The sequence below is a fragment of the Penicillium bovifimosum genome, assembly GCF_028826915.1.
Source record: "Penicillium bovifimosum strain IBT 22155 chromosome Unknown utg000005l_segment0_segment0, whole genome shotgun sequence".
Taxonomy (NCBI): domain Eukaryota; kingdom Fungi; phylum Ascomycota; class Eurotiomycetes; order Eurotiales; family Aspergillaceae; genus Penicillium; species Penicillium bovifimosum.
This window is the reverse complement of record NW_026622714.1, coordinates 3093303-3117502: the sequence shown is the minus strand read 5'-3', so window position 1 is coordinate 3117502 and position 24200 is coordinate 3093303. Positions and strand designations below refer to the sequence as shown.

Here is a 24200-nt window from a genome sequence, read left to right as displayed (position 1 = left end):
AGTTCCCATTGATCAGAATCAATAGTTAAGCTTCTTTGCATATGGCAAAAGGGGCAATTTATGAGACCTCGTGCTAGGCCCCCCGCGTTTCGCCCAGTCCGGGCATTAATATGATCATTGATCATGGTGAAGTTTGAAGTTTGAACGCCCCTTCCATCACAGCCAAGAGAGATATCCTTCCTGGACTGCTATCAGCTTACAAGTCGGTGTCTTGGGCGACGTGCACTGCGATCCCCGCGTCTACCTTATCAACTGCCAAGCAGACTAGCATGGCGAGGGTTAAAGAAGAGGTTGTTAGATACCAGTGGGTGGTAGTTGACACTCATGACAGTTGTCAAGTCTTAGTCCAGATCCCCCCGTTCATTCCGCCAGATCGGCGTTTAGCGAGAGATACGGGAGCTAAGATGGTTGCACTTCGAGATAGAGTATGCTCCTGGATAGAAGCAAGCCACTGGTCTCTAGTCTCAAAGACCTCTTGTCCTCTTCCATAATGAAGTTCCATTGGTGGCTCTATCGTCCATGATCAGATGGAATCAGCGAAGAATCAAAAAAAAATTGGATGAAGAATCAGATGAAGAATGACCTGATGAAGAATCAAACAACAAGCAGGAAGAGAAGTTTATGTAGTAGTAGATAGAATGTAGTTGCTACTGTAGTAAGTCATGCAGTTGCTCTGGTAATGTATGGTAACAATTGTGCGTAAAATTGATTATGTGATCCGGAATTACGTAAGGTGTGGTGCCGCTAGTAAAATGGTGTGGTGTCTGTATCAATTCCCCACGATAAGATATCAGTTAGATAAGATCTTTATCCAACTTTCCTCTCTTCATCTCAACGTCATCTCTTCCTCTTCACATTGACACCTTAATTCAATTCAACATCATGGCCACGTCAACCCCATCCGAAACATTACGACCTATAACATCAAAGAGGCGCCATCTAATACCACCGCACAAACCAACATCCCCCAAAGTATCCAAAGTCCTCAATCCCAGCGCCAGCCCGCCAGAAACGCGCATCAAACCGTCCCACGACGAGATCGCCGAAAACAGAAGAAAAACCAGTTCAACCGAACACGAAGCGGAAAAAGATTATGAACCTTCCCGCTTCGAGATCTCCTTCTCGATGCCACCACAGCCTTTCCTCGATCCACCGATCTGGGAAGCTAGTCTCAACCGTGCGCGAGAGAGACTAGCACAGCGGCCATTGAATGAGATACCGGCTGCTGGGGTCGGCGAATCGGCAGAGAGGCGGAGACAGCGGTTGGAGCAAGAATTGGAGTATGGATCTATGGCAATTCGGGGGCGGTCGAGTGTGAGTGGCCGTGGGAGGAGGGGGAGGGGTGCCCAGGGGGGAACGGGGAATGTATATTGGGGAGGGAGGCGGTGACATTCAATTTAGTGTGTACGGAGTACTGCATAAGGCATTGTTTCCCACCACCTCTTCATTGATAGTCATGGCCAAGGCTTCTTGTGCAGCTCCCTTCAGACTTCTTCCATACTGTGGCTGTGCTTAATATGCTGATTCCCCCCAGCCCGAGCCACATCAGCCTCAGAACCGGTGTATGAACCCCTTGTTTTCTCCTATCCATTCATTCTTTGAATCTCGGACACAAGTCTATTCCTCGCTCTTCGATATGCTCAACACGATCCTCGGTCACCATCAGTCCACCACGGCTTTCATCGGTTGGTTCCTGTAGTATTTCCTGGAAGAAATACGCGCTGGTTTGCCTGGTTTGGATTGTCGAGAATGCCAACATCCTCCAGCTCCAGAAAAGCGAAGTGATGAGGCGCTGGAAAAGAGCCGGGATCCGGGGATTATTGGTATCGCCTCGCATCAATAGCCAGCACCTATTGGGATCATGGCCCGCGGAGTATACAAATCCGCGCCTCACCCTCCATAGGATACCAAAATTCCAAGGCCGGCCCAGAGAAGTCCATGCTCGCCCTTATGGGTTTTTCTCTCCACTTGTCGTGCTTTGCATGGAGGCCTCTTCTACTTGGGAAGTGGTAGGAAACCCGAACTGCGACGTGATCGAGAAAGAAATTACAAATCCTGCCCAACTGAGAATTGGCACCCCTTTTCTATTCCCTACAGTTTTTGTGGGCGAGTCTTCATTTCTTGGTGAAGAATTGACGATCGTAATGCTTCCATGTGTCTAGATTTATCTCTCTTCCATCCTGCCTTGACGACAACGACGAATTAAGATTGTTGCTTCTTGCAGTTGTTCTTTTGATGTTCCTACCGAAAGAGGAGAGTACTGTTCCATATAGTATGACCACTAGCTAGTTAGCATCTTTTTATCTCATGTCATGCACAATCTTTACTGATCTCGTCAACGCCTCGATGGGCATCTCACTTTGATTTCTTCCATCTATCAATTACATCTTCATTGACGTCCCTCGATCCTCGCTATCTCGGCCTGAACCGTGGCCCTCTTACTCTATCATTATCATCGCCACCACTGAATCCCCCGAGTCAAAGACCAGTATCATTTTATTCCGTTGCTGAGCAATCCTTGCTACATCATGCCTTCGGACAAGAAAACAAAAAAGGACGAGCAGACCAGCCGCAAAGCCGAGGAGGATACCCGCAATGAACTGGAGGCCCTCCGAGAGGAGCTTGCGCGGAAGAACGAAGCACTGCAAGCCGCAATGGCACAGCTGAACGCTGCAGAGACCAAGACGCAACAAGAGCAGCGCCCCAAGGCTCAGAGAAGCAGCCGCAGCAATCGAAAACTCGTCCGTTGGGATACAGACATTGATATTCAACTAATGCTTGCAATCCACTGCGCCTGCAACGAGAAAGGTACCAAGATTCCCTGGAAAAAAGTGGCGGAAGAGTTGGGTCCAGAATTCACGGAGGGAGCAATTGTGCAGCATCTGGGGGAGTTACGGAACGAAAGAGAAGAGCTGAACAAGCCCGTTCCTACTATGCCCAAGCGCGGTGCGGCCATTCCCACCCGGGTCCAGGAGGAACATGTCAAGAAAAAACCCACGCCTTCCTCGCCCCCAAGTGCTAGTAAAAGGAAGAGCCGCGACCCTTCCACTGGCCGAGATTCCGGCGATGGATTCTATGCTTTGGATAAAAAGCGCCAGCAGACACCTTCTCGAGGGTGATCAAGCTGGCATAACACGCTTCCTTCTTCGGTTTTATCACCATCACATCAGGTTTGCTTCGCCGAGGCTCACCTTGTCTTCGATCACCGCCAGCTTCTCTGGGTTCCTCTAGCCCGTTTCTCTTAGGACCTTACGTTTCTCCCTCGCTTTTCTCAACTCCTTCACAAGGTGTTCGGGAATACAGAATCTCATATCTATACCCTTATTATCCTCGTAGATTTCGGTAGTATCTAAGGGCCTTCAACAAAAACCTTAACTAGTAAGTTGGAATCTAAAACAGGCCAAACATTGGGACGCAGCCAAGGAAGATGCAACTTCTGCCATCTGATTGGCTAACACGCATAGCTCGGATAGATCCGTGGAGTGGACCATGGATCTCACCAAAGTTACCGGGGACCCTACTTACTGCCCGGGTGCTAATGACGAACTCGTCTGCATCCAACCGAGAGATGATTGCCTCATAGACCATCTTACGTCGCACAATGCGAACACAGCAAGGGGGTAACTCGGATTCAGGTTTGGACTGTAAACAAGCTGGCAAAGTTCCAAATACTGGAAGTAAACAAACCAGGCTGAGCTAATGGTACATCTGAGAAGCCAACAAGAGCAGAGAACAAACAGAACAAAAACATCAGAATCATCATCATGGGGTTCGTGTATCGTAATCATCATAAAATCTGAGGTCATATCAAAAGATCATAGCAGGGGCATTGTGAAAGTGTCAAAAAAGCCAAAAGAAAAAACAAAAAACAAAAGCAAATAAATGACTTCAGATGCATCGTAAAATCGTCGGGCAAGTGCTTGAAATGGGTGAAACATACCCAATCATAAATATGAACATGACAAGGCCAAAGAGGCAAAAGGGTCATCATTTGATCATCCAGCAGCCACCCCAGTCGTAGCACTCGCACTGGAGGCTATATAAACAGGGCCGCCGATACTCTGTTTAAGGGTTTCCCTCCGAACAGCCCGTTTCCTCTCATCCCTGCGCTGGCGTACACGCCGCAGACGATTGCGCATATTGCGCCATGAAACCGACTGCAGTCGCACTCCCCAGCGTGAGAGAGCTCGGAATCGTCTCGGGTGGAGTGGAGTTCCACTTCGGAACATGCCTTGGTCAACCAAGCTTCCGTGGCTGGTCATCCCGTCGAAGAGACGTTTTAGTTCCGGACTGCGGCGTGCGAGGGAGGGCGGGCCATCGAAGATGATGCGTCGCTGGGGTAGGCCGAGCGAGTTGCTGATGACCATGGATTCGTCGGGCCCCGGAGCAGGCTGCCGCGAGGGTTCCTTCTCCGGGGAGCTGGGGACATCTTCCCAGAATCCGCGGGGGCGCCAGAATGGGTGAAGACGACTGTCCAGGTCTTTTCCTGTGGTTCGGTTCTTGGCTGAGTGCATGGAGAATGACCGCGCGATGGAGTTGAACGAATCTGATCGAGGGCGCCAGGGACGACGGACGGAGCTCCATCGTCGGCTGAGACCTTGGTTCTCATTTTGGGCGACTTGCGAAGGGATAGGAGGGAGAGGCTTAGTGATTGGGGGCTTAGGCGGGGTGCGAGGATTCTTTAAGGGAGAGTAGACGCTGATTATCCCCATTGGAGATGGTTTGCGGTCGGGTGTGCGAGGGTGGACCTGATCCGGAGATATCCTACGCGCTTGGAGAGGACGTTGCGAGGAAGGCTGTCCCCGAGGATCGACAAGCAGCAGAGATCGATTGTTGTGCGCGAACAGACTGATGGCAGTAGCCTCCTGTATCTCGATGGGCCCGGGAGAAGATGAGGGAATCGAGCTTTGGGTGAAGGGCAAAGATGGAGGATGCAGGGTCGCCAAATCATCGTCGGAACCACCAAAGACGTTGTGCATAGTGGGAACCTCGAGTAGACCATGCCGGTCAGGCGAAGCTAAAACATTGTGGCGAGGCGGGGATACCGGCTGATTATCGCGCCGCTTTTGCATCTCAAGATCTATAGCCAAGTCGTGGCTTCGCAAACTGTCGGTGGTAAGAGATGTCGTGCGAGACGTATTCCGATTTGTCGGTGCCGAAAGCGAAGAGCTTCGACGTGGCACGACAGGACGCTCTATGGGGCGAGATTGCACGACATTGGAAGTGAGAGAAGGCGCTCGAGAATTGTCCCTACTCGTGGGTGCAGATAGTGACGAACTCCGGGGTGGAATGGCGGGTCTTCTCATTGAACGACTCCTAGAGTCGGTCTCACGGGATTGGATCGACAACGAGTCTGACATGGTACGTTTCGTTTGTCGTGAGACCTCTGTGTGAACAGTCGATATTGTCGGAGGGCGACGAACTGACCGTTGAGATTCCGGCTTTGAAGAGGAATAACTGTTCGGGCGCGAGTTGAGAGATGACCTCCTTTCCGGTATGACTACCACGTTGATGGTTTCAATATCGGGATTTATTATTGCACTGTTGCTGGTCCTGGCTGAAGGCGACACCTTTAATGACTGATCAGAAATGCGAGCAGCTTTATGAATCAGGCGATGCTGTGATCCTGGGAGAGACCCATAAGATGTACGCTCAGATCTTGTTATTGGGGAACTGGCAGATCGCAGGGAGCTCCTTTTTTCGGTGTGCCGGAGCATTCGCTGAGCTCGCTTGGGAGAATCAATGATCATGGCCTCGACAGTTGAAGTTGAGGAGACGGCCGACAAAGGGCGGGCTTCGGGGCCATTGTGTCTCCCCGGGCCCTCTGATGATGGCCACCCAATGTCCTCACGAAACTGCTCCATGGAAGGACTTGCTTTGAGTTCGTGCGCCGAAACATCAATCCGGTCTCGCAGACTCTTCTCCCGCATCAATGATGCATCTAAACGCTTTATATTTAGCGCATCCCCTTCGAGTTGACGGACTGATTGACTGTTGTTCTGCGTAGACTTTCGCTTTCTAGCTAACGGTGTTGGCGACCCATCGACCGGTGTTGCGGCCCAATCCCCATCAAGAGACGCGACTGGAGTGTCCTCTTTGACGTCAGTATGTTTTTGGGAATTAGCCTGTGGAGTTCCTTTTATATTTGCAGAATGTGGCTTTGGAGGTTGCCTTCTTTGTCTTGCCGACTGGGTCGCGGTCTCAGACATGCGCACCGGGGTATCCATATCTTCTTCCGACGAAATACTCTCCAAAGCCGTTTGGAATGAATCTGCCCGAGACGACGAGGACAAATGACCGAACTGGTTCAACATAGGTCGCTTATTCGAGTTCGTTCGCGGGGGTGTCACGTCGGGCGTCGGAGGCTTGGAGGGCTGGCGAGGAGTCAGCATCCCAGATGTTGGAAGATCTGAGACGGAGGAATCCATCTTTTGGAGCGTGCGTTCGTTACCCGCGACTTGATCTGGGCCCGCACCCGGGGGTGTCAAGGGAGGCGCGGGTGTTGCTGTAGGTTTCGCATTCTGATCCGGAGAGACCGGTTGGATGACTTCGATGGTAGGAACGATTACACCCCGCCGTGGGAGTGTCTTGCGAGACCTCAGGCGTGGTCGTTCGAGTCCTTGCGAATCCTCCGACGGCCCCATCACTTCCAAGCTCGGCATCTCGGAGACAGATAGAGAGAACTATCATAAGCACCCACGGTCGCTTTCGGGGATTTGATGAGTGTTTAGATATCTTTCGGTATCATGGCACTGATTAGAATGTCTCGTTCAAGGGTCGCAAGGGTGTCATCGCGCGCACCACTTTGCGACCAAAATGCGACCAAAATGCGACCAAGCGACCAATCGTCGAGTTGGCGGATCTCAAAGCGCAAAGCCTTTGGTTCTGGATTATGCAGGGGGGCCGATCGTCCGAGGGATCCAAGTCAACTCCAACGGGTATGCAGCAATCTCGATATGGGTTTTGACTTTCACGGTCAAGCAGAGGTTCTTGCTGGCTCGTTCTGTCTCTGTGCGATGTGAGCCGTAAGGGTGGGGAGATAGACAATATCCACAAGTGGCTGGGGAGTTAGTCTCGAGTCGTCTTGTCCTCGCAGTCAATCATAAATCATGAGGTAATAAGGTAATTAAACAAAAAGCAGAGACAAGAAGAAACAGATTAACAGAATAACAGAATAACCAGTAATGAACATGAGAGTGAGAGAAGGAACAAAGAAGATCGGAATATTTCGTGCCACTGCGCCCGTTCTAACTAACGTTAGCGCTTTGTTTCTTCTTAAATGTTGATGCCTTGTCGCCTGATTTCATACTTCATCATGCAGCCGAGTTAGTTACATTTGGTTCTACTTCCCTTCTTAAACTCCCGTCCTTCCACCATTGAAGTATGGGGATTCTATGCGCATCAGTCCATACCAACGAATATATTATGTTATTGACAGCAAACCGGCCCTGGCAGTGGGTGTGTTCTGCAATGTACACTGCCAACTGGTGACTGTAGTTACTCGACCCACAACCTACTGACACCATTGCAGCCAAATTATCAGATAAATTGGGGCTATGTGGAGCTTCCAGCTTTGACACGTCAAAAGGCTCGAACATGCCTGGTACAATGGCTTAGAATCTCATTTCTTCTCTCACCACCCTTACTTGGCATGTTTGGCCCTTGATGCGGGTCTTACACATACATACGGAGTACATTCCAATACTGCATCTCGTCTAGTACGACAGCCTCTAGCACCGCGACGTCCAGCTGTGAAAGCTATTACAAGACACAAGAGACAGACGACTGCATTGAGTGTTTCTACTATTACTTACTACAAGCTAATAGTTAAGTTGGGTCTCTACTGTCAAGACTTTTGCGGCGAAAGTGAACCAGATACTCTGTGTCTCTCTCGCAGTGTACCACGTATACATACATGAGAGGCTGATGACACTTGCGATAGTGTCGTCGGTGCCCTTGAAAATCTGACTCTTCCGCAGTTCTTCTCTTGGGACTCCAACATCAACTCTCTCTCTGTCGAATGCTCCTTTCTTTATTGGATATGAGGCCTGCTTGAGGGCAGTAACTCTGATATTCTTCCTTCACCCTGAAGCTGAATCATGGCAGAGCTTGGGCAGAGACTGATATTGCTATCAACAGCCCCCTGATGGCTATCTGAATCATACCATGAGTGCATCCGACTCATGCGCCAACACAACAACAGCAGCGACTTCAATAGCCACCGGTCTTGCAGCGTCCCAGCGAACGCTATGGACAACAGTAACCGCAACTGCGGCCAGTGATATTCAGTAAGTAGTCGCCGCGTATTTTGTTTTCCAGGGCCTGGGGCCTGTGATTCTTTTCTTCAAACGTTTATGCTCCTCCAGGTTCAAGAAGGGGATACCTGTACGCAAGTCTCTCTTGCTCAGTCTAACAGATTTCTATTTCCTCACTCCACTATACTAGCATCGAGCTTGACGAGGCATACTGGGTCAATGCCGTTGACTCAATCACCAGCTACCGGAAATACACAGTGACTGGTTAACTAACGTTAGTTACCTAGTGCTTTGCACTTCGCAGTTTCGAAGCGAAGCTCCGAGCCTGCCCGGGTACGAATTCAATGCGCCCGAAGTCAGGTTTAGTACGCCTCAATGACTGAGGCGCTCCCACAGTAAAAAAGAAGGTACATTCAGGAATCATGTGACCCTCCGAAAGGGGTATATACGGCTGCACTGGGTGCCAAAAAGCAGAACCTTATGGATTTGCCCTGTATTCATGATGTGTTCTAGACTCCAGACTGACTCCTAGAGCAGCGTACATCGATAGAGATCAACAACATAGTTAGCTCAATCCAGGATAGTGATACAAATAGAGCATCTAACTACTGGTTATCATTTTCTAGGTCAAAACAAGTTTCTGGGGTGCATATAGCTTCACATCTTTATGTGGAGAAGTGCATTGACGGAATGTATCCGTCATTGTAGGTGCGAAGAAAATGTACTGTGTATAAGTGTCCCTTGATGCGGATAGCCTGCATAGGAGTCCGACCTAAAACTCCCCATGCGACAAGTCAAGTCAATCGCGGTAACGTCAATTCGCCAGAGAAAGTGGTGATTAGAGCCAAGGCGTCTTCCAATAGACTAGATTTTTACCAGGGATAGTCTAGGCCGAGCGTTCATTTGAAGCTCTCCGTTCAACCTGATCTACATCGTGAGACCAAGCCGAGCCATGTGGAGTCCAGCAGCCAAATTTAATCTGCAAAAGGGTTCGGATAGTTGAGATCGCCCCTGGAGCTCCACGGCTCTCATATAGCGATGACTCCTCCCTTGGAATATTTGCCTTTGATGCAGGCCTTTTTCGAATCCAACAATCCCAGTTTGGGAGAAGGGTCGAGGCCCATGTCCTCAATCTCGAGGCTCTCCGCAGGAATGGGAGACTCGAAACTTGGTCTCAGATTGCAATGCGACACGGTCATCGCAATTGATAGGAGAATGGTAATGGTCAATCCGGAATTCCCAGTACGATTCCAAGCATGTGGCGACGGGCGATGACGATATCCACCCCCCACCCCGCGAGCAGGGTGCGGAAACCAGCATATGCTGGGAGGACAGCTTACCAGGTACCTTGATTGTTGTGCACGGTGATAATTTAATATTTGGGTGAGTCCCCAGAACCTAACCTGGGCAGTTCTTCAATGTGGACTGAAGGGATCTCCGAGGTCCAAGCCTGGAGAGAAGAAAACCCGCGCTAGTAACTCTAACACAGAGGTAGTTATACACGTCTGAGATCAGTACAATTGTAGACAGTACAAGCAGCAGCAAGCTAAGTGAATTGAGCTCATTAGCACAAGTGGATCAGTGGCGTACCATGACGTCCTGCGATATTGAACCAGGATAGGTGAAGTCGGGAGTCTTGGCAGATGACATCGCAGGGAAGACTGTCACATTTCGTCATAGCTCTCCCCCGCCATCATCTCCTTTCTCTTCTCTCCCCTTTTCCCTTTTCTTGATCTGTTGGCTTTTCGGTCTTGCTTTTCTCCAAATATTCTCTTTCTCCTTTTTCTCACTCTCAAGATTTTCTGTGGGGTAATTTCGTTATACAATTACTGCCCTGAAACACCCGCTTTCTTGGAGAAAATCCCTGATTCGATTGCAACATTCTCCTTCTCTTCATTCATCCTTCGACTTTCCTTCTCTCCCCTTTGAAATTCATCCTCTTTGACACGAATAACGATTCATATCCGACATCATGAGTACGATACAGAATATCAAGAATTTCATTCGTCATGGCAAGCAGGCCCGTCTGGTCACCCCTCATTCTGAGCCTACCACCGACGTTTCCACGATCAATGCAGAGCCCCAACGTCAACCGCCAGGCCAATATACACCCGGTCTCGAGGCATTTGGGCCCGAAGGCCGAGCCAATGCCATTCACAAGCCTGACTCTCAAGTGAGACACGATCGATCCGTCGAAATCGAACGTCTAGTCGCGGAAGAGAACATGAATAGGTCAAAAATGCCCAAATATCCCGGGCTAGAGCGCTGGATCTTGGTGGAGAAGATGGGCGACGGCGCCTTCAGCAACGTCTATCGCGCCAAGGATACTACAACGGAGTATGGTGAGGTGGCTATCAAAGTTGTCCGCAAATTCGAAATGAACAGCAATCAGGTAGGTTAAACCCCAAGGTTTCCCTTCTTGTTTCCTCCCTGCGTCGCTTTCTGTCGTCGTTTTTTTATCGTTACCTGCTTTTGCGACTTGTCAAACCGTGCCAATACCTTTCCGTAGAACGATCCTCAATATCCAACGGTCAAAAAAGTCCCAAAGGCGGCGGAGGTGCGCATCACAATTTTTTCCTGACGCTCGATCGTGGCAATGTTTATTACGCGTCATGCGGCGGAAACTACACACTACCCTTGCGACTGCCTTTATGCGGCGCTGCGTGTTCTATGTTGTGGTTGCTAACAGTTCCGTTCTACAGCGAGCAAATATCCTCAAAGAAGTGCAAATTATGCGCAACCTTGATCACCCCAACATCGTTAAATTGATCGATTTCTCCGAGTCCCGACAATACTACTACATCGTCCTCGAACTATGCCCCGGAGGTGAATTGTTCCACCAAATTGTGCGATTGACATACTTCAGCGAAGACCTCAGCCGTCATGTCATTCGGCAGGTTGCGGATTCTATTGAATATCTTCACGAGACATCAGGCGTCGTCCATCGGTAAGTGGTCACACCAAAAGAGTATCGGAAATTGCAACCAAAAACTAACATCAGGAAAAGTGATATTAAACCAGAAAATCTCCTATTTTATCCAATTGAGCATGTTCCCAGCAAGACTCCCAAACCTCGACAAGCAGGCGACGAAGACAAGGAAGACGAGGGCGAATTCATTCCTGGGGTGGGCTCTGGTGGTATTGGAAAGATCAAGCTTGCCGATTTCGGTCTATCTAAAGTGATCTGGGATAGCCAGACGATGACCCCTTGTGGTACTGTTGGATACACAGCCCCAGAAATTGTCAAGGATGAGCGTTATTCCAAGAGCGTGGACATGTGGGCCATGGGCTGCGTGCTTTACACACTCCTTTGTGGCTTCCCTCCCTTCTACGACGAGAGCATTCAGGTTCTCACCGAGAAGGTGGCACGGGGCCAGTACACCTTCTTGTCACCCTGGTGGGACGATATCTCCAAGTCAGCTCAGGACCTAATCTCGCATCTCCTCACCGTGGACCCCGAGAAGCGATACACCATCCAGGAGTTCCTCGCACATCCCTGGATTAAGGGTACCGATGAAGAGACTACCGCCGCTGCTGACGCACCTCCTCTGGCAACACCTTTGACCAGAGACCCTGAGAAGGGTCAGGGACTCGCCTCCGCCTCCGCCGAGCATGGCCCCTACCAGCCAGCCAGTGCTCGCTTCCTCGACCAGCCGTCTGTTGCATCTGAGCGTCGCATGGACTTCCGATCTCCAGGCGCATTCAATCTCCGCGAAGTCTTCGATGTCGGCTACGCGGTGCACAGACAAGAAGAGGAAGGAAAGCGCCGTGCTAACGTGCGCCAAGCCAACCGCGGCGGCACCGCAGGGTTCCAGTCCGCACTCGGTGCTCTCAACGAAGGATACGACGAGGAGCAGGAATACAGCCAAGATCTTGGTAGTCAACAACCTACTAAGGCAGGCAAGAATCCAGGCGACATGGCCGGTATGGAAGCCAAGCTCCGACACACCAACCTCGGCGCCCAGAGCAGTGCCGCACAGGCAAGGCAAGCGCACCAGAAGCCCAAACAAGGATATGGAATGCACGATGCCACCGTGGCTAGTGCTGCCAAGAGCTCTATCCGCAAGCCACAGCAACCATTCGAGCTCACTTTGAACGGTGCGACTCTGCTCGAGAAGCGCGGCCGCCGTAACCAACCGGTGGCATAGACGAGATGTATTTTCATCAGGGCCATGATATGATGTCTTCATACCTTCTTTGCACTTGCTGATGAGCGATATTTTCCATGGATCTTCTTTCTGTTCTTTACCTTTCTTTCTGGTCATGGCTCTTTTATCTTTTGGCTTTTCTGTTTTTCGAGCTTTTTGTTTACTGATCGGTCCCGGCGGGGAATATGCATGCTACATGGTCACGATTGGAAAATTTGGAAAATTGGGGAAGTGGGTTGAGCTGTCACGCAGCTTGCTTGGACTGGAATGGAGTTTTATCTTCTGGGACCTTGCTCTTTTTTACCCTTTTCGTGGTTATTACAGGGATTACATACGTGTTCCAGGATATCCAGCATCTTCTACCTCAATAGACCTTTCTTTGATAATATCTCGTACTCTGTAGTTTCATTTTCTGTCATTATCGCGAGACCCAGTCCCACGGTTGTACAAAATCAGAACCTGATCAGGAATGTACCGTCTAAAAACAGAATGGTATCTTGGATTTTTATACAAGTATATACGCTCTTCACGCTCCAACCAGGAAGTTGAAGAGAATCATTATGGTACATAAGCCACAGCAGTCTGTCCGATCTATACTTTGCCCGATAAAAAAGCCGGAAGCTCTGTCAACCTAAATGGTTGACCTTGGTATATTCAAATCGCAACGGAGAAGGGGGCATGACATGTGAAAACGCTGTCTTTTTGGAGCGGGAGAGTGGTAGTACCTCCCTCTTACACTGTACAGCTCAGCAAAGAGCTACACAAGAAATGTGCAAGGTGAACTTTCGGTCCTCACAGAGTTTGTCTGCCGCGAGTCTCAATGGGCAGAAGACACATTGCGACAAACGAAGCGAGGATCAAGGCGCCAGAGGCATAAATGGGCGAATTGGGGTTCGCACTGCCAGCATAAATAGCAACGAGAGGCGCACACAGACCCGTAATGCGATTCAAGCAGCTGGAGATACCGGTACCAGTGCCGCGGTTTGGTGCAGGGAAGGTCTCAGGCGTGTAGGCGTACAGGACACCGTACATGATGTTCTGGAAGAAGGCCTCGAGACAACTACACAGGAGCTGGATGTCTGAGTTGGTGGAGGCGGTGAAGCAGAAGAGCAACACACCCGTGATGACAGTGGAGATTGCCATTGTGCCCTTGCGGCCGATGTACTTGATCTCGACTGTGTAGCAGGCCAGGATGGAGCCGGGGAGACCGACGATGGAGGTGATGGCGTAGTTGCGGTAGGTGATGTAGTTGGAGTTTGTCACGCCGCCGGACTGGGAGAGATATTGGGGGAGGAAAGCGTTGAAGAGAGGGTAGCCCATGCCGATTGTGGCCCAGCAGAACCAGAGGAGAGCGGTGTTCAGGCCCATGCGCTTGTTTGCGAACAGGGGCGCGATGCGTTCGAGCGAGAATTTAGAGAAGAAGCGGCCCACGATTTGGGTGTATGTGAGGCCGGTCTTCTCATTGGCTGCCTCGGCGTAGCCGCCGATTTCGTTGAGGATCTCGCTTGTCAGCCAGGTCTTGGTGCCGTTCTTGTGGGCGATGCCGTGGACGGAGGCGACGGCTTCTTCCTGGCGACCGCGGGAGAGCAGGTACTTGGGCGACTCGTACAGGTGGAAGAAGAAGAAACGCAGAATGAACATGACGAATGTGATGGCGCCCAGAGTGAGCACCAGGTAGCGCCAGCCCATGTTCTTCTCCTTGGTGCAGCCTTCATACCCGTCGCAGCTGAAGTTCGGGATGTAGGCCCAGGCGAGCAGACTTCCGATCAGCTGGCCAAAGGGCCACCAGATACTCAACATGGTCAAGAGGTTTCCGGAGACAACAGGGAGGAACTCCAGGAAGAGCGCACCATCAACAGGCAGGTTACCACCCACACCAAGACCCAAGCAAGCATACAGAGCACATGTTCTGTGGTTATTTGTTAGTGACCATGCAGAGCACAGGTCAATTGGAAGGACTTACCCAATCCAGGTGGGGCCACCACCAGCGGCCAGGCCAAAGACACCAGCCAAAAACAGAGTCATGTTAAATGCGAGACGACGACCAACGATATCAGAAGCAACACCCCAGAAAGAGGCACCGACGCAGAGACCAACAAACAACGAGCAAGTGGTGAAACGCACCCACGTATCGGAGAGTCCGAACTCGTAAGAGATGGGGGTCAAAGTTAGAGCAACACCCTACACATGATCAGTTTCAATGCAGATATAGCCCGCTCAAATTTTGTCTTTCTCACCTGAAGCCAGAGGCTGAGAATTGTTAGTCAATTGATCGTAAGGAACCAGAAAAGAAAGACTCACTTGTCTGCGGTCCATCCAAATCCACAAAGGAAGAACAGTTGCCACTGGTACTTGCCCATTCCAATATCGTGCAGTGCCCTGTTGATCACCTTTGCCTTGCCTGTGTATCAAATTAGATGGAAACTTTCAATCTCACGAAACTTCCACCCAGGAAATAATCGGAAACATACGATCATAGGCCGAGTCATCAGTAGCCGTGGCGATATCAGCCTCGATTTCTGCACGAAGGGCTTTCAGAGTCAGCTGAGTGGAGTGCTTGTGTATGCCGGCCGCGCCATTCTCCGAGGAAGGCGCGCGATCCAAGCTATTGTTGTCCTCCGTTCCTGTCTTCTCGGAAAGGTCGTGGTTGTGAGCAGGTTCCTCGGCAAGCGGAATGACAACACTGGGGAAATCATGATGGTCCTTCTTGAAGGGGTTAAATAGTGCAAATCCCATAATGACGGCTTATATTGGCGCTTTGGAAAGTTTTCGGGTGGATTTCAATCGCCTAGGAATTTGCTGCTTTCTGTTCAATTGTCGCTTTTCGCAGGGGATTGATCGCAAGGAATTTCGTCCGTTGAATCTACAGATGTCGGGATGGTGTTGCAATGGGGTGTCGTAAAATCTCGGGCAATGCGCTGGGGCCGTATATGTATACTGCTGTCGAGGCTTGCGATTGGGCTTATCAGGAAGTGCTGGATTTGTCGCAATCGCTGTTGGTAGATGTCGGTCTGGTAAAATGCAAGATCGCTTGCTACTGTATATGGCGGAGCTGCAGTGATTTTCGTGCGACGAAACAAATTGCTTTTCAAGTGGTGAATAGAAACGATGCGCGGGTATGCACAAATGGCTCTGAGATGGGATCAAACGCTAGGAAATGAAGTTCTAGCAAGAATTTAGGAAGAGTTGAGGCAAGCTAGAGATAGCTATACCTCGTCTCGGGGTGGTTGAGAGGGAGAGGAGAGGAAGTGTTTGGGATTGACGCAAGAGGAAGGAGAAGGGAAGGAAATGAGATGGGATGGCCAAGTCGCTTTATACAGTACTACATCGGCACATCGCCACGGCGTCTGTCTGGTACTCTTTGTTTTCTCGGCTTTTCTTTTCATCTTTTTTTTTCCTCATTACGTTGAATTCTAGTACAACGAGATTCGATTGAGATACAATTGGCTGAAGCCCTAAAGCGGGACTGCAAAAGCAACAGGATATACATTTGGAACTTCCGTTTCAGGTTAGACCCTTCCCGTTTGGGGTTAGCCCCAGCGTATTGTAATTACCCGCCACCACCTGGACTACATCAACATGTGAACTACCTACCTCTGCCAGTGACTCGGGTTGTCCAACTTGATCGTGACTTCCTCGTCGCTGAAGGGAGAAACTAGGATTCTCTGACTCGTTGATTTCATACCAATTCTCATCCATCATTAGTATGATCATTCTCAAGGCGAGGAGATGCAGCTGTCAGGCAGCAGGCTATGCCGGTTCTGGTTCACTCGGCCTACAGTTGTCCACAGATCTCAGTCGGGGAATCCTAGTGGAGGCTTTTGTATATCCGCTCTGTATGCCCTCATCGTTCTTTTCTGCAGGATCGAATAGCTGGAATGAGCCGGGTCAGCGCCAGAAAACTACATATTACCTGAAGCCCGCCAGGCGATACATCATACGATCTCTATTTGCATTATTCATACCATTCCTACCATCCAAACAGAAAGTCCCGAGCTGCAGACAACGTCACAACTCGACCCTATGGGTCTATAGTTTGAAACATTTGATACAGTTCTCGATATCTAAGCTGTGAGGTAGTTATGCTGCATATGGATAGTGCAAATGATGTTCGGGTTCGGGAATAGGTCGAAAATATCCCGAACCCTTGCCGTGAGGACTCGGGACGCCACGACGCCACAGCATCACTTTATTCTAGTATTCCATACTCCATGATTCTTTTTACGTACCTGAACAGACATCAACACAGCTGCCAAAGAACTATCTGCAATTGTCAATATACAATACACATGTTACTCCGTACAAACAAAACAGTCGGAAAGGGCCGAAAAGGCGATTTCGCTCCCTGACGTACCCTGACACCCTACCCCATTGGACCCACACTCCACCAAAAAATTTTCGCCGGAAGACCACTTTACCATCCGAACCGATATCTTGTTTTGGGGCATAATATGGAGTAATGGAGACCGAGTATACCCGCATGCGATGTGCTCCAGTTGGCATTTCATCTTTCACAGTAGCCTTATCGACACGTATCTTGTCCTTCTCCCAGGCACTTGAACATGTCACTAAATGCATCAGCACGGGGATAATATTAGCCCTTCAAAGAACTCTAGAACTCAAGGAAACAGAAAAGAATTGCGACACCTTCAATCACTCCACGTTCGGGTCGAGGGGCCTTCTGTCTTGGCGGGCGCATATCTATTCCGCATTCAGACCGATCGTTGGAATGCGCTTTTCCGGTGCGCCAATCACAGGCTTTGCTTTTAGTGCCCTCGAGTATTTTCGTACAGACAGGTAAAATTACCTCGCTAAGCTCGATTTGGAATTGGACGGTCCATAACTCCAGTGGATAGACCTACACTGTAGTGTTCATCCCTGAATACTCCCTCAGGAGTCAGGATGTGTCTCGCTTTATGAATATGCTAACGTTAGATCCATGGATATTGTGCGCGCGAAGATGATCCTGAGTAGGTTATCGCCGAGTTTGAAGTCATGCAATGTGAATAAGGACTCTTCTATGCATTATATGCGTTGATTCAATCGACATATCCAGTCACAGCCCGGAGATCCAAGATATATACTACAGAACTAAATCTCCTCAGTGCGTCTAAGCAGCCACTCAAGGTGACGATACGCCACACGAGGCTGGTACTGCGGCTGCATATGACCAGACTGATAAGTCTGAGCCCACATGAGACCACGCTCATAGTGCTGAACACCCATAATACCCTGAGGCCCATCGAGGTCCGAAGCACGGTTCTCGGCAAAGACATCCGCGTACATCAAATCCTTCATTGTGATATCGATAGGCGTGGAAGGCTTTTCCTGGAATCCGAGCTGCCCATTCCAGGTCATGTTCTGAATAGCCAGGAGCGTGCCGTTGGTGATAATGACCATGTCAAAGTCGCCGTTGCCGATGAGCACGCGGTTGGTCGCCTCGATAACCTGCGGCAAGACATGCTCGATCGGATTCGCGGAGATATCGCCTTCCTGTTCTGGGCCGGCGTTGCGGCCGGTGAATACGGGCTCGACGGAGCATCCGTGCCAGGTGTCGTGGGGTGCGTGGAGGGCGCGCTTGACGTCTGAACGGTCGAAGTAGACGGTTGAGCCGGGGGCTTGGTAGTCGAGGGAGGTGGGGAAGGCGAGGACGTCCCAGAGGAGTGGGCACATTAGGTTGATCTCGTAGAGGTCGAAGCAGGGGTTGATGTGGAAGACTTCATCGTAAACGAGGTCGAATAGATCGCAATCAGCCATGGTGGTGTAATTGAAGATCATGGGTGGTTGGACTTCCGGTGGTGGGAAGGTGAGATACTTGTCGATGAACTCCTCGTATCCGCAGGACTTGTGCTTGCTTTCAAGCTCGGCCATGAAGGATTCGTTGAAGTTGAAGAGGTTCGCGTTTTGCTGGACGAAGGGCACAACGGGCACTTCTTCCTGGATGTAGTCGAATTGTCCAATGCATGGATCGTATACCAGCGCACCTGGCGACAGTCAGATATGTACATATCAGTCCTGAAAGTGTGCCACGGCTTACCATCTAAATCAAAGTACTCCTTGTCTTCCTCATCTAGCATCGCAGCCGAGATATAGGGCACATAACGCCCGGCATAACTCTCACCGGTGACATAGATCTTGAAGTTCTTAATCCCGAAGGTCTTCTGGAAGTTCTTGAAGAACTTGACAAAATCCTGAGCAGTTTCCTCCTCAGAATCAGCAGTTGGTGTGCCGACAGAATAACCCGTTCCAATCGGTTGATCAACCCTAAGAGATGTTAACCATTGTCCACTTCTCTCGTAATTATGATACCCACCACAGCATATTGGTCAGATTCACCCAAGAATAAGGGTTCTCCACCGGTGCAAAGGTACCAGGTTGCCATATGAACCGACCAGTTTCCTGCAAGAAACTCTCCATCGAGCTACATCCAGGACCACCATTAAGCCAGATAGTCACTTCGTCGACAGGCTCATTGATGGTAGGCTGAAAGATGAAAAACAACGATCTGGAGCTGTTGTGTTCATCGATTGGCACCAAACCGGAATACATCTCGCCGATATCAAATGGGACATCGGGCAGGGAGTCCACCAGGTAAGCTATAGGTCCATCAGTCTCGCTCCTGTTAAATGACATACACCCACACTCACGCTTGGTCTTCTTATTCAAGAAGCGGTAATCCTTATTCGACTTTACATGGTTATGGTTGCGAGCCTCAATGGCTCGTTTCGCCTTCTCCTGTGGCGCACGAGCTTTCTGGGCGAAGCGTCCATGCTTGGAAGCTGTCACCACATCCGACCCAAGCGAAAGGGCCAGGAGAGCGGACGTGAGGACTGATTTGAGCAACATCCTGGATCGTCCAAAGCTAGAAGAACTGGATGTGAGTCTTTCTCTCCCGTCGGGGGATATTAAACCTATATACCCGTACGACAGCGAATTGGCTAACCAATAACCCCTAATCAAAGGCCGAGTCTAATGGACCCCTCTTCACCAAAAGAGATTACCACTAATTGATTGGCGAAAAGGCTTAGCCGATGCTTCTTCTGCGCCACCGCCCCTGTTGATAGCGCGCGGGCCTCCGGACCTACCCTGTAAACAGTAAACACTGACATCGGCTTCGGCCACTTGCCCCGGAAACGGACGATGGCCTGCCAAGCCACTCCTTCTGAAGCATTCTCAATCTGCAGTTCTAACATTCATTCCAACTGCACCTGTAAGATGGAAAAATCCATCAACGATTGGCAGGTTGTTGCTGCAATGTTTATGTAGGCCCTCAATGCACAGAAATCTCCGGTCCGGACGAGCGACGGATTCCGGCGGGATCGACGATTATCGCTCGATTTTGGACATTGAGCTCCATGCACAAAAGAGGGGAGAACAGCTCGCAATTGGTCTGGCTTGTTTGCTTATCCCCGTCTCTTGGGGTCGCTGATAAGCATTGTTGCCTCCACAGTTATGCAGCAGCCCCCGCTCCGATGAGGTTACATAGTCGTGCGGAGTGAGCAGGAGCTGCTCGCAAAAGTGATGTCGGTGTAAGACGGGGATTTCAAAATAGAAGCGATCGTACTATCAAACAAAACCTGTCTACCATCTGGAGCCAAGCTTTTGCAGTCACGACTGAAGCTGTAAAAACAAAAAAAGATGGACTCGCGGGGAATCGAACCCCGGACCACTCCCATGCTAAGGGAGTATTATACCACTAAACCACAAGCCCATTTGATGAAAGTACTCGGTCATAGTGGCTTTATAAGTATAAGGACTGATTACTATCACTTGCGACGGTTCTTGAACTTTGAAGAGTTTGGCGAATTGGCGAATATTCACCTACGCTCAGGCAAATCTTCATTCTCTATGTCCCTCCAATATTCACAGACCTATAAGTTACGAAGCATCGAAGAATGAAGTACTAACCTGACAAGCTCAGGCTTTGACAATGCCGGCGAGAAATATAAAAACCCGAAAGCTTGCTCGATTCAGTCTGCTCGGTCTTGAGACCAAGAGTAGCTATATAAAAACGAGGGGAAAAGTTCAAGGAAGCAATTATAATGAATTGCACTTCCAGCAAGCCCGAGGACTGAAAGCAGACCATGACGCCTTAACACCCCGAGGATCCGACCTGTTCACATGCAAGCCCAGCAAATACTGCAACAGGCTATAAAGATAATGAGTAACAAGTATAGACCACTAGCATTCATGTGCTAGTTTTGTGCAAGAAACAAAGCCAAAAATGAAGCGAAAGGAAACCCAAAAGGAGAACCGCGTACATGAACGGTATTGCCTAGCACTGTCCGGGGAATTGACGATCAGTCACAGGGTTAGGGAAGACCCCGGCGGCGAGTTGCTCTTGCATATCCCACTCGGGAGCACCCTCGGTCTTCCAGGTCCAGTACAGCCAGCCGTTACCCTTCTCATAAGCGTCAAGCTGGCCTTCAATGAAGCGACGAGTGTTGGCACGGTCAGTCTCCGACAGAGCCTCCACCGTTCCACTAGACTTGCCTGCGCAGCTACCGATGGCCTGGCTGTTGGGGAAAGTTCCATCGTAGCGGGCCCCAACGCCCTTGCCGTTCAGGTACTTGGCGCAGTCGGTCATGGCACCAGTCCACTCGCCAACGACAGTCCACTTATCGGTTGTCTTAACGTGGTCATTGGCAAAGCTGCAAACGTTGTTGACGTGTGCGGTGGTGTCGAGGGTAAGAATACTGCTGTCGAACACCTCGTAGTGGTGGGTATCCATCATCACATACCAGACACCAGAGTTCTGGTTCATGAAACCGTTCCATGATTCAGGTGCCACGAACCCGTCGTGCAGCACAAGCGTGGTGTCCTGGCTGTACTTGCGGAGGAGGCCCCATGAGTCATAGTAGTATTGCTTCAGACCGTCCTGGTTGACTCCGCCGGGAATGCTGGGCTCGTTCAGGGCCTCGATCGCAGTCACAACGTCTCCATCGTCTTTGTAGCGCGCAGCCAAAGCGTCCAGTGCATCCTTGGTGTTCTCAACAGTGTTGCCCTGTTGCCATGCGATAGGACCACGCCTTCCGCTGTTGTCGAAGCCGTTCTGGGAGCCAGGAGCTGCATCTTTTGTCAGAAACATTTTATGCGAGAATCAGAATTGCGAATACTTACCGCCATGTAGGTCGACAATGACCTTAAGACCGGCAGCACGAGCCCAGGCGATTGCCTGATCAAGGTATTTGAGCTGACCGTCGATATATGGGTCACCATCTAGGTGCTTCACGGCCCAGTATCCAATGGGAATTCTGACATGGTTCATACCCGTACTGGCGATCTGACTAAAGTCATCGGCAGTGATGAAAGTGCCCCAGTGCTGGTCAAGTACAAATCGGCATTCGTCTGAGCCCAAAGTTTCGCACAGAGTCCACTCATCAACAGCAGCATCGCCAGCTGCTTCAAAAATTGATGGAGTAATCCAGGGTTCCGTGACAAGCCAGCCACCGAGGTTGACGCCCCGAACCTTCTTGGCACTGTAGTCAAATTTGAGGCTTCTATTTACCGAAGTGTTAGTATATGTTGCCTATAGTCGAGTACTATCGATATAAGACATCACTTACGCTGAAGGTGCGGCCTGGACTAGGGCTGCCAGCAAAGACAGCGCGAAGACCGACTTCTGTGCGAACTTGGACATGGACGGCATACTGACGGATCCTGACTTGGTCAGACTCAAAGAAAAGTCAGGAGGCTGGGAATGAGGAATGAGGAATGATGAAAGTTGTGATAATTGGCATGGAGATCAGCTGCTATAAGTAAGAGGGATGTCGATGGGTGCTTGATTGGATGCCCGCATGCAGGCAAAGCGACTCGTAACCTGAGCGCGAGCAGGGATCTCCACAGAGCTAGCTGCGGGGATTTCAAAAAGCCAAATCAGAAGCGACATACTTGTGTGTGAGTTCTTTCAAAGATTCGCGCAGCAGCCCGAGACAAGTTGTTGATCGCAGAGGAAGATGGGGTGGCCGAAAACAGTTGTGGTGGGTCGAGGCGTTCTGGGGTATGGGGTTGATAAATAGACAAAGGCCTTCTTCCCTCAAGGAAAGTAACGCTATCTAGCTGACTCCGGGTAGTGGAGCTCAAGCTGACGCCTCTTCGACGGGGCTGAAGGTCACAAAGAATATGGATATTGTCTAGACTCTGCCTGGACCGATAATGTAGTAGGGGGAGATAGTTGAGGCATGGAGACGGACAAGACATGAAAGCGGCTTAAGCGTCGTCACTATTTGTTCGACAGGGGAAGCTGCGACCTGACGAAAATCCGGGGAAACTACACTACATATCAACATTTTGCCCTACATCCAACTTACTCTGTACCAGGACTCATTTCCATAGACTGAATAGTTGAATAGTTTCTTCTTTTTACTAAGCTTGCCCCGATAACTTCCACACAGTATGATTTATTATTGAGAAGTAATTTCAAAGGGGAAGAAGTAAATCTGTTTGCAGAAAAATCTGCCATCTGGCATTCCGTGATGTGATGGTGATCACGGCACGTGGCCAGCATTCCAGAACTTCCAGAATGTGAGGACTTCCAAAGTTGGTAGCTTCGTAGCATCTAGAGTTCGATCGAACTTGTATTCGAACTAAAGACTCGTGCAGTGCTGGTGCCACAACTTGTTATTTTAGCCTAAATAATATTAAACTATGCTTGTTTTATGCTTGTTGGCAGTATGTTGTTGTGTCTTGGCAGGATTAGCGGTGGACGTTGAAAAGCAAACAGCTTCACGTGTACGGAAGCCGCCACGAGGACGACCTCCATTCTCGGGAAGCCCATTCGAGAAAACCGGCATGATTCCAAGAGCTACCTGTTCAGTACAGCCCGAGTGAGTATGTATGCATGAACAAGGTAAACGGGCCTCGACCGACGACGGGTATCCACTTTGACTCCTGTTCCCGGCGATAAGCCCATTGTGTCGGAGATAAACAGACAATGCATGACCGGCGACGGCCATTGTTCCAAGGTTACACTCTCACATCCGTCCCAGGTGTTAATTGCTCCCGAAGTCCATTCCATGGGTTGTTCGCGGCCCGTCGACCGACGACGAGTCGGGTAGAATATGGGGCGGCACATGGTTGTACATGGCCCCTGCAGATTTGCGATCTTAGAGTTGTATACGAATTACGAACACAAGACTCGGGAATTTTAATAGGTCCCGAGGTCAGGGACTCAGGGGATAGTAGGAGTGTACATCCTCACGTTTCACTGGCGAGGTATGAGCAATATCACAAGTCCAGTGGCTTGTGTCAACTAAAACCGGAAGCGAATACGCAGTGGGTTTTCCTCTAACTTCCCAGAGAGGCTAAATATTATGACTAGAAAGCATTAGGCTGTAGGCTAAAGCTTATACAGACAGTTAACCGTTGTTGAAATAGTGTGTTGTAATTTATTTCTTTGACTACTGTGTAGCTATGTGTTTTGGGGGGGGGGGGGGCGGCTTGGTAGTGAAATAGGTTATTCGTGATCGGCCGCATTCTTATCGAGTCAGCGCGCTCAATCTTCTTATTTTTGTGAGCCTGATGACCGTGTAGTCCTCACCAGTCAGAAACCATGAAAGTAGACCTCTAAAACGATGCTCTATCCACTGCGCTTGACCCGGTTTTGATCTCTGAACGGCGATCTCCATTCGGTATCCCCCGAAGTAAGTCATAACTGGTCGGTAAAACGTTAACCAGAAAGGGAAGATCATAATCCGGGGTACGGCTAAATAGTACTCCGTAAAACCCTGGACATCGTAGACACATCACTCGGTTCAATCCGCCGGAGTGTTGCCGAATGAAGCTGGAGCACGCGAAC

The 24200-nt window shown here is 50.0% G+C and overlaps 8 protein-coding genes across 8 annotated transcripts; 4 read left to right on the top strand and 4 right to left on the bottom strand.

Moving 5' to 3' along the window:
• Positions 1-882: 882 nt before the first annotated feature.
• On the top strand, positions 883-1389 carry N7515_006379 (uncharacterized protein; the record flags this gene model as incomplete). The annotated part of the gene is made up of 1 exon (XM_056667123.1): positions 883-1389. The coding sequence occupies one exon, from the start codon at positions 883-885 to the stop codon at positions 1387-1389; it is 507 nt and encodes a 168-aa protein (XP_056520719.1).
• A 1139-nt stretch (positions 1390-2528) lies between these two features.
• Positions 2529-3119, top strand: N7515_006378 (uncharacterized protein; the record flags this gene model as incomplete). The annotated part of the gene is made up of 1 exon (XM_056667122.1): positions 2529-3119. One exon carries the CDS (start codon positions 2529-2531, stop codon positions 3117-3119), a length of 591 nt encoding a protein of 196 aa, XP_056520718.1.
• Positions 3120-3995: 876 nt separating this feature from the next.
• Positions 3996-6662, bottom strand: N7515_006377 (uncharacterized protein; the record flags this gene model as incomplete). Its single annotated transcript, XM_056667121.1, has 1 exon — positions 3996-6662. The coding sequence occupies one exon, from the start codon at positions 6660-6662 to the stop codon at positions 3996-3998; it is 2667 nt and encodes an 888-aa protein (XP_056520717.1).
• A 1504-nt stretch (positions 6663-8166) lies between these two features.
• N7515_006376 (uncharacterized protein) lies at positions 8167-8524 on the top strand (the record flags this gene model as incomplete). Its single annotated transcript, XM_056667120.1, has 2 exons — positions 8167-8288; positions 8446-8524. 2 exons carry the CDS (start codon positions 8167-8169, stop codon positions 8522-8524), a joined length of 201 nt encoding a protein of 66 aa, XP_056520716.1.
• A 1703-nt stretch (positions 8525-10227) lies between these two features.
• Positions 10228-12403, top strand: N7515_006375 (serine/threonine-protein kinase; the record flags this gene model as incomplete). The annotated part of the gene is made up of 3 exons (XM_056667119.1): positions 10228-10647; positions 10958-11202; positions 11263-12403. The coding sequence occupies 3 exons, from the start codon at positions 10228-10230 to the stop codon at positions 12401-12403; spliced, it is 1806 nt and encodes a 601-aa protein (XP_056520715.1).
• Positions 12404-13195: 792 nt separating this feature from the next.
• On the bottom strand, positions 13196-15139 carry N7515_006374 (Major facilitator superfamily domain general substrate transporter; the record flags this gene model as incomplete). Its single annotated transcript, XM_056667118.1, has 5 exons — positions 13196-14312; positions 14367-14584; positions 14641-14653; positions 14705-14804; positions 14875-15139. 5 exons carry the CDS (start codon positions 15137-15139, stop codon positions 13196-13198), a joined length of 1713 nt encoding a protein of 570 aa, XP_056520714.1.
• Positions 15140-17494: 2355 nt separating this feature from the next.
• sxa2 (putative pheromone processing carboxypeptidase (Sxa2)) lies at positions 17495-19249 on the bottom strand (the record flags this gene model as incomplete). Its single annotated transcript, XM_056667117.1, has 4 exons — positions 17495-18387; positions 18441-18667; positions 18717-18999; positions 19051-19249. 4 exons carry the CDS (start codon positions 19247-19249, stop codon positions 17495-17497), a joined length of 1602 nt encoding a protein of 533 aa, XP_056520713.1.
• Positions 19250-20678: 1429 nt separating this feature from the next.
• Positions 20679-22052, bottom strand: exg1 (glucan 1,3-beta-glucosidase; the record flags this gene model as incomplete). The annotated part of the gene is made up of 3 exons (XM_056667116.1): positions 20679-21469; positions 21524-21903; positions 21970-22052. 3 exons carry the CDS (start codon positions 22050-22052, stop codon positions 20679-20681), a joined length of 1254 nt encoding a protein of 417 aa, XP_056520712.1.
• Positions 22053-24200: the final 2148 nt, after the last annotated feature.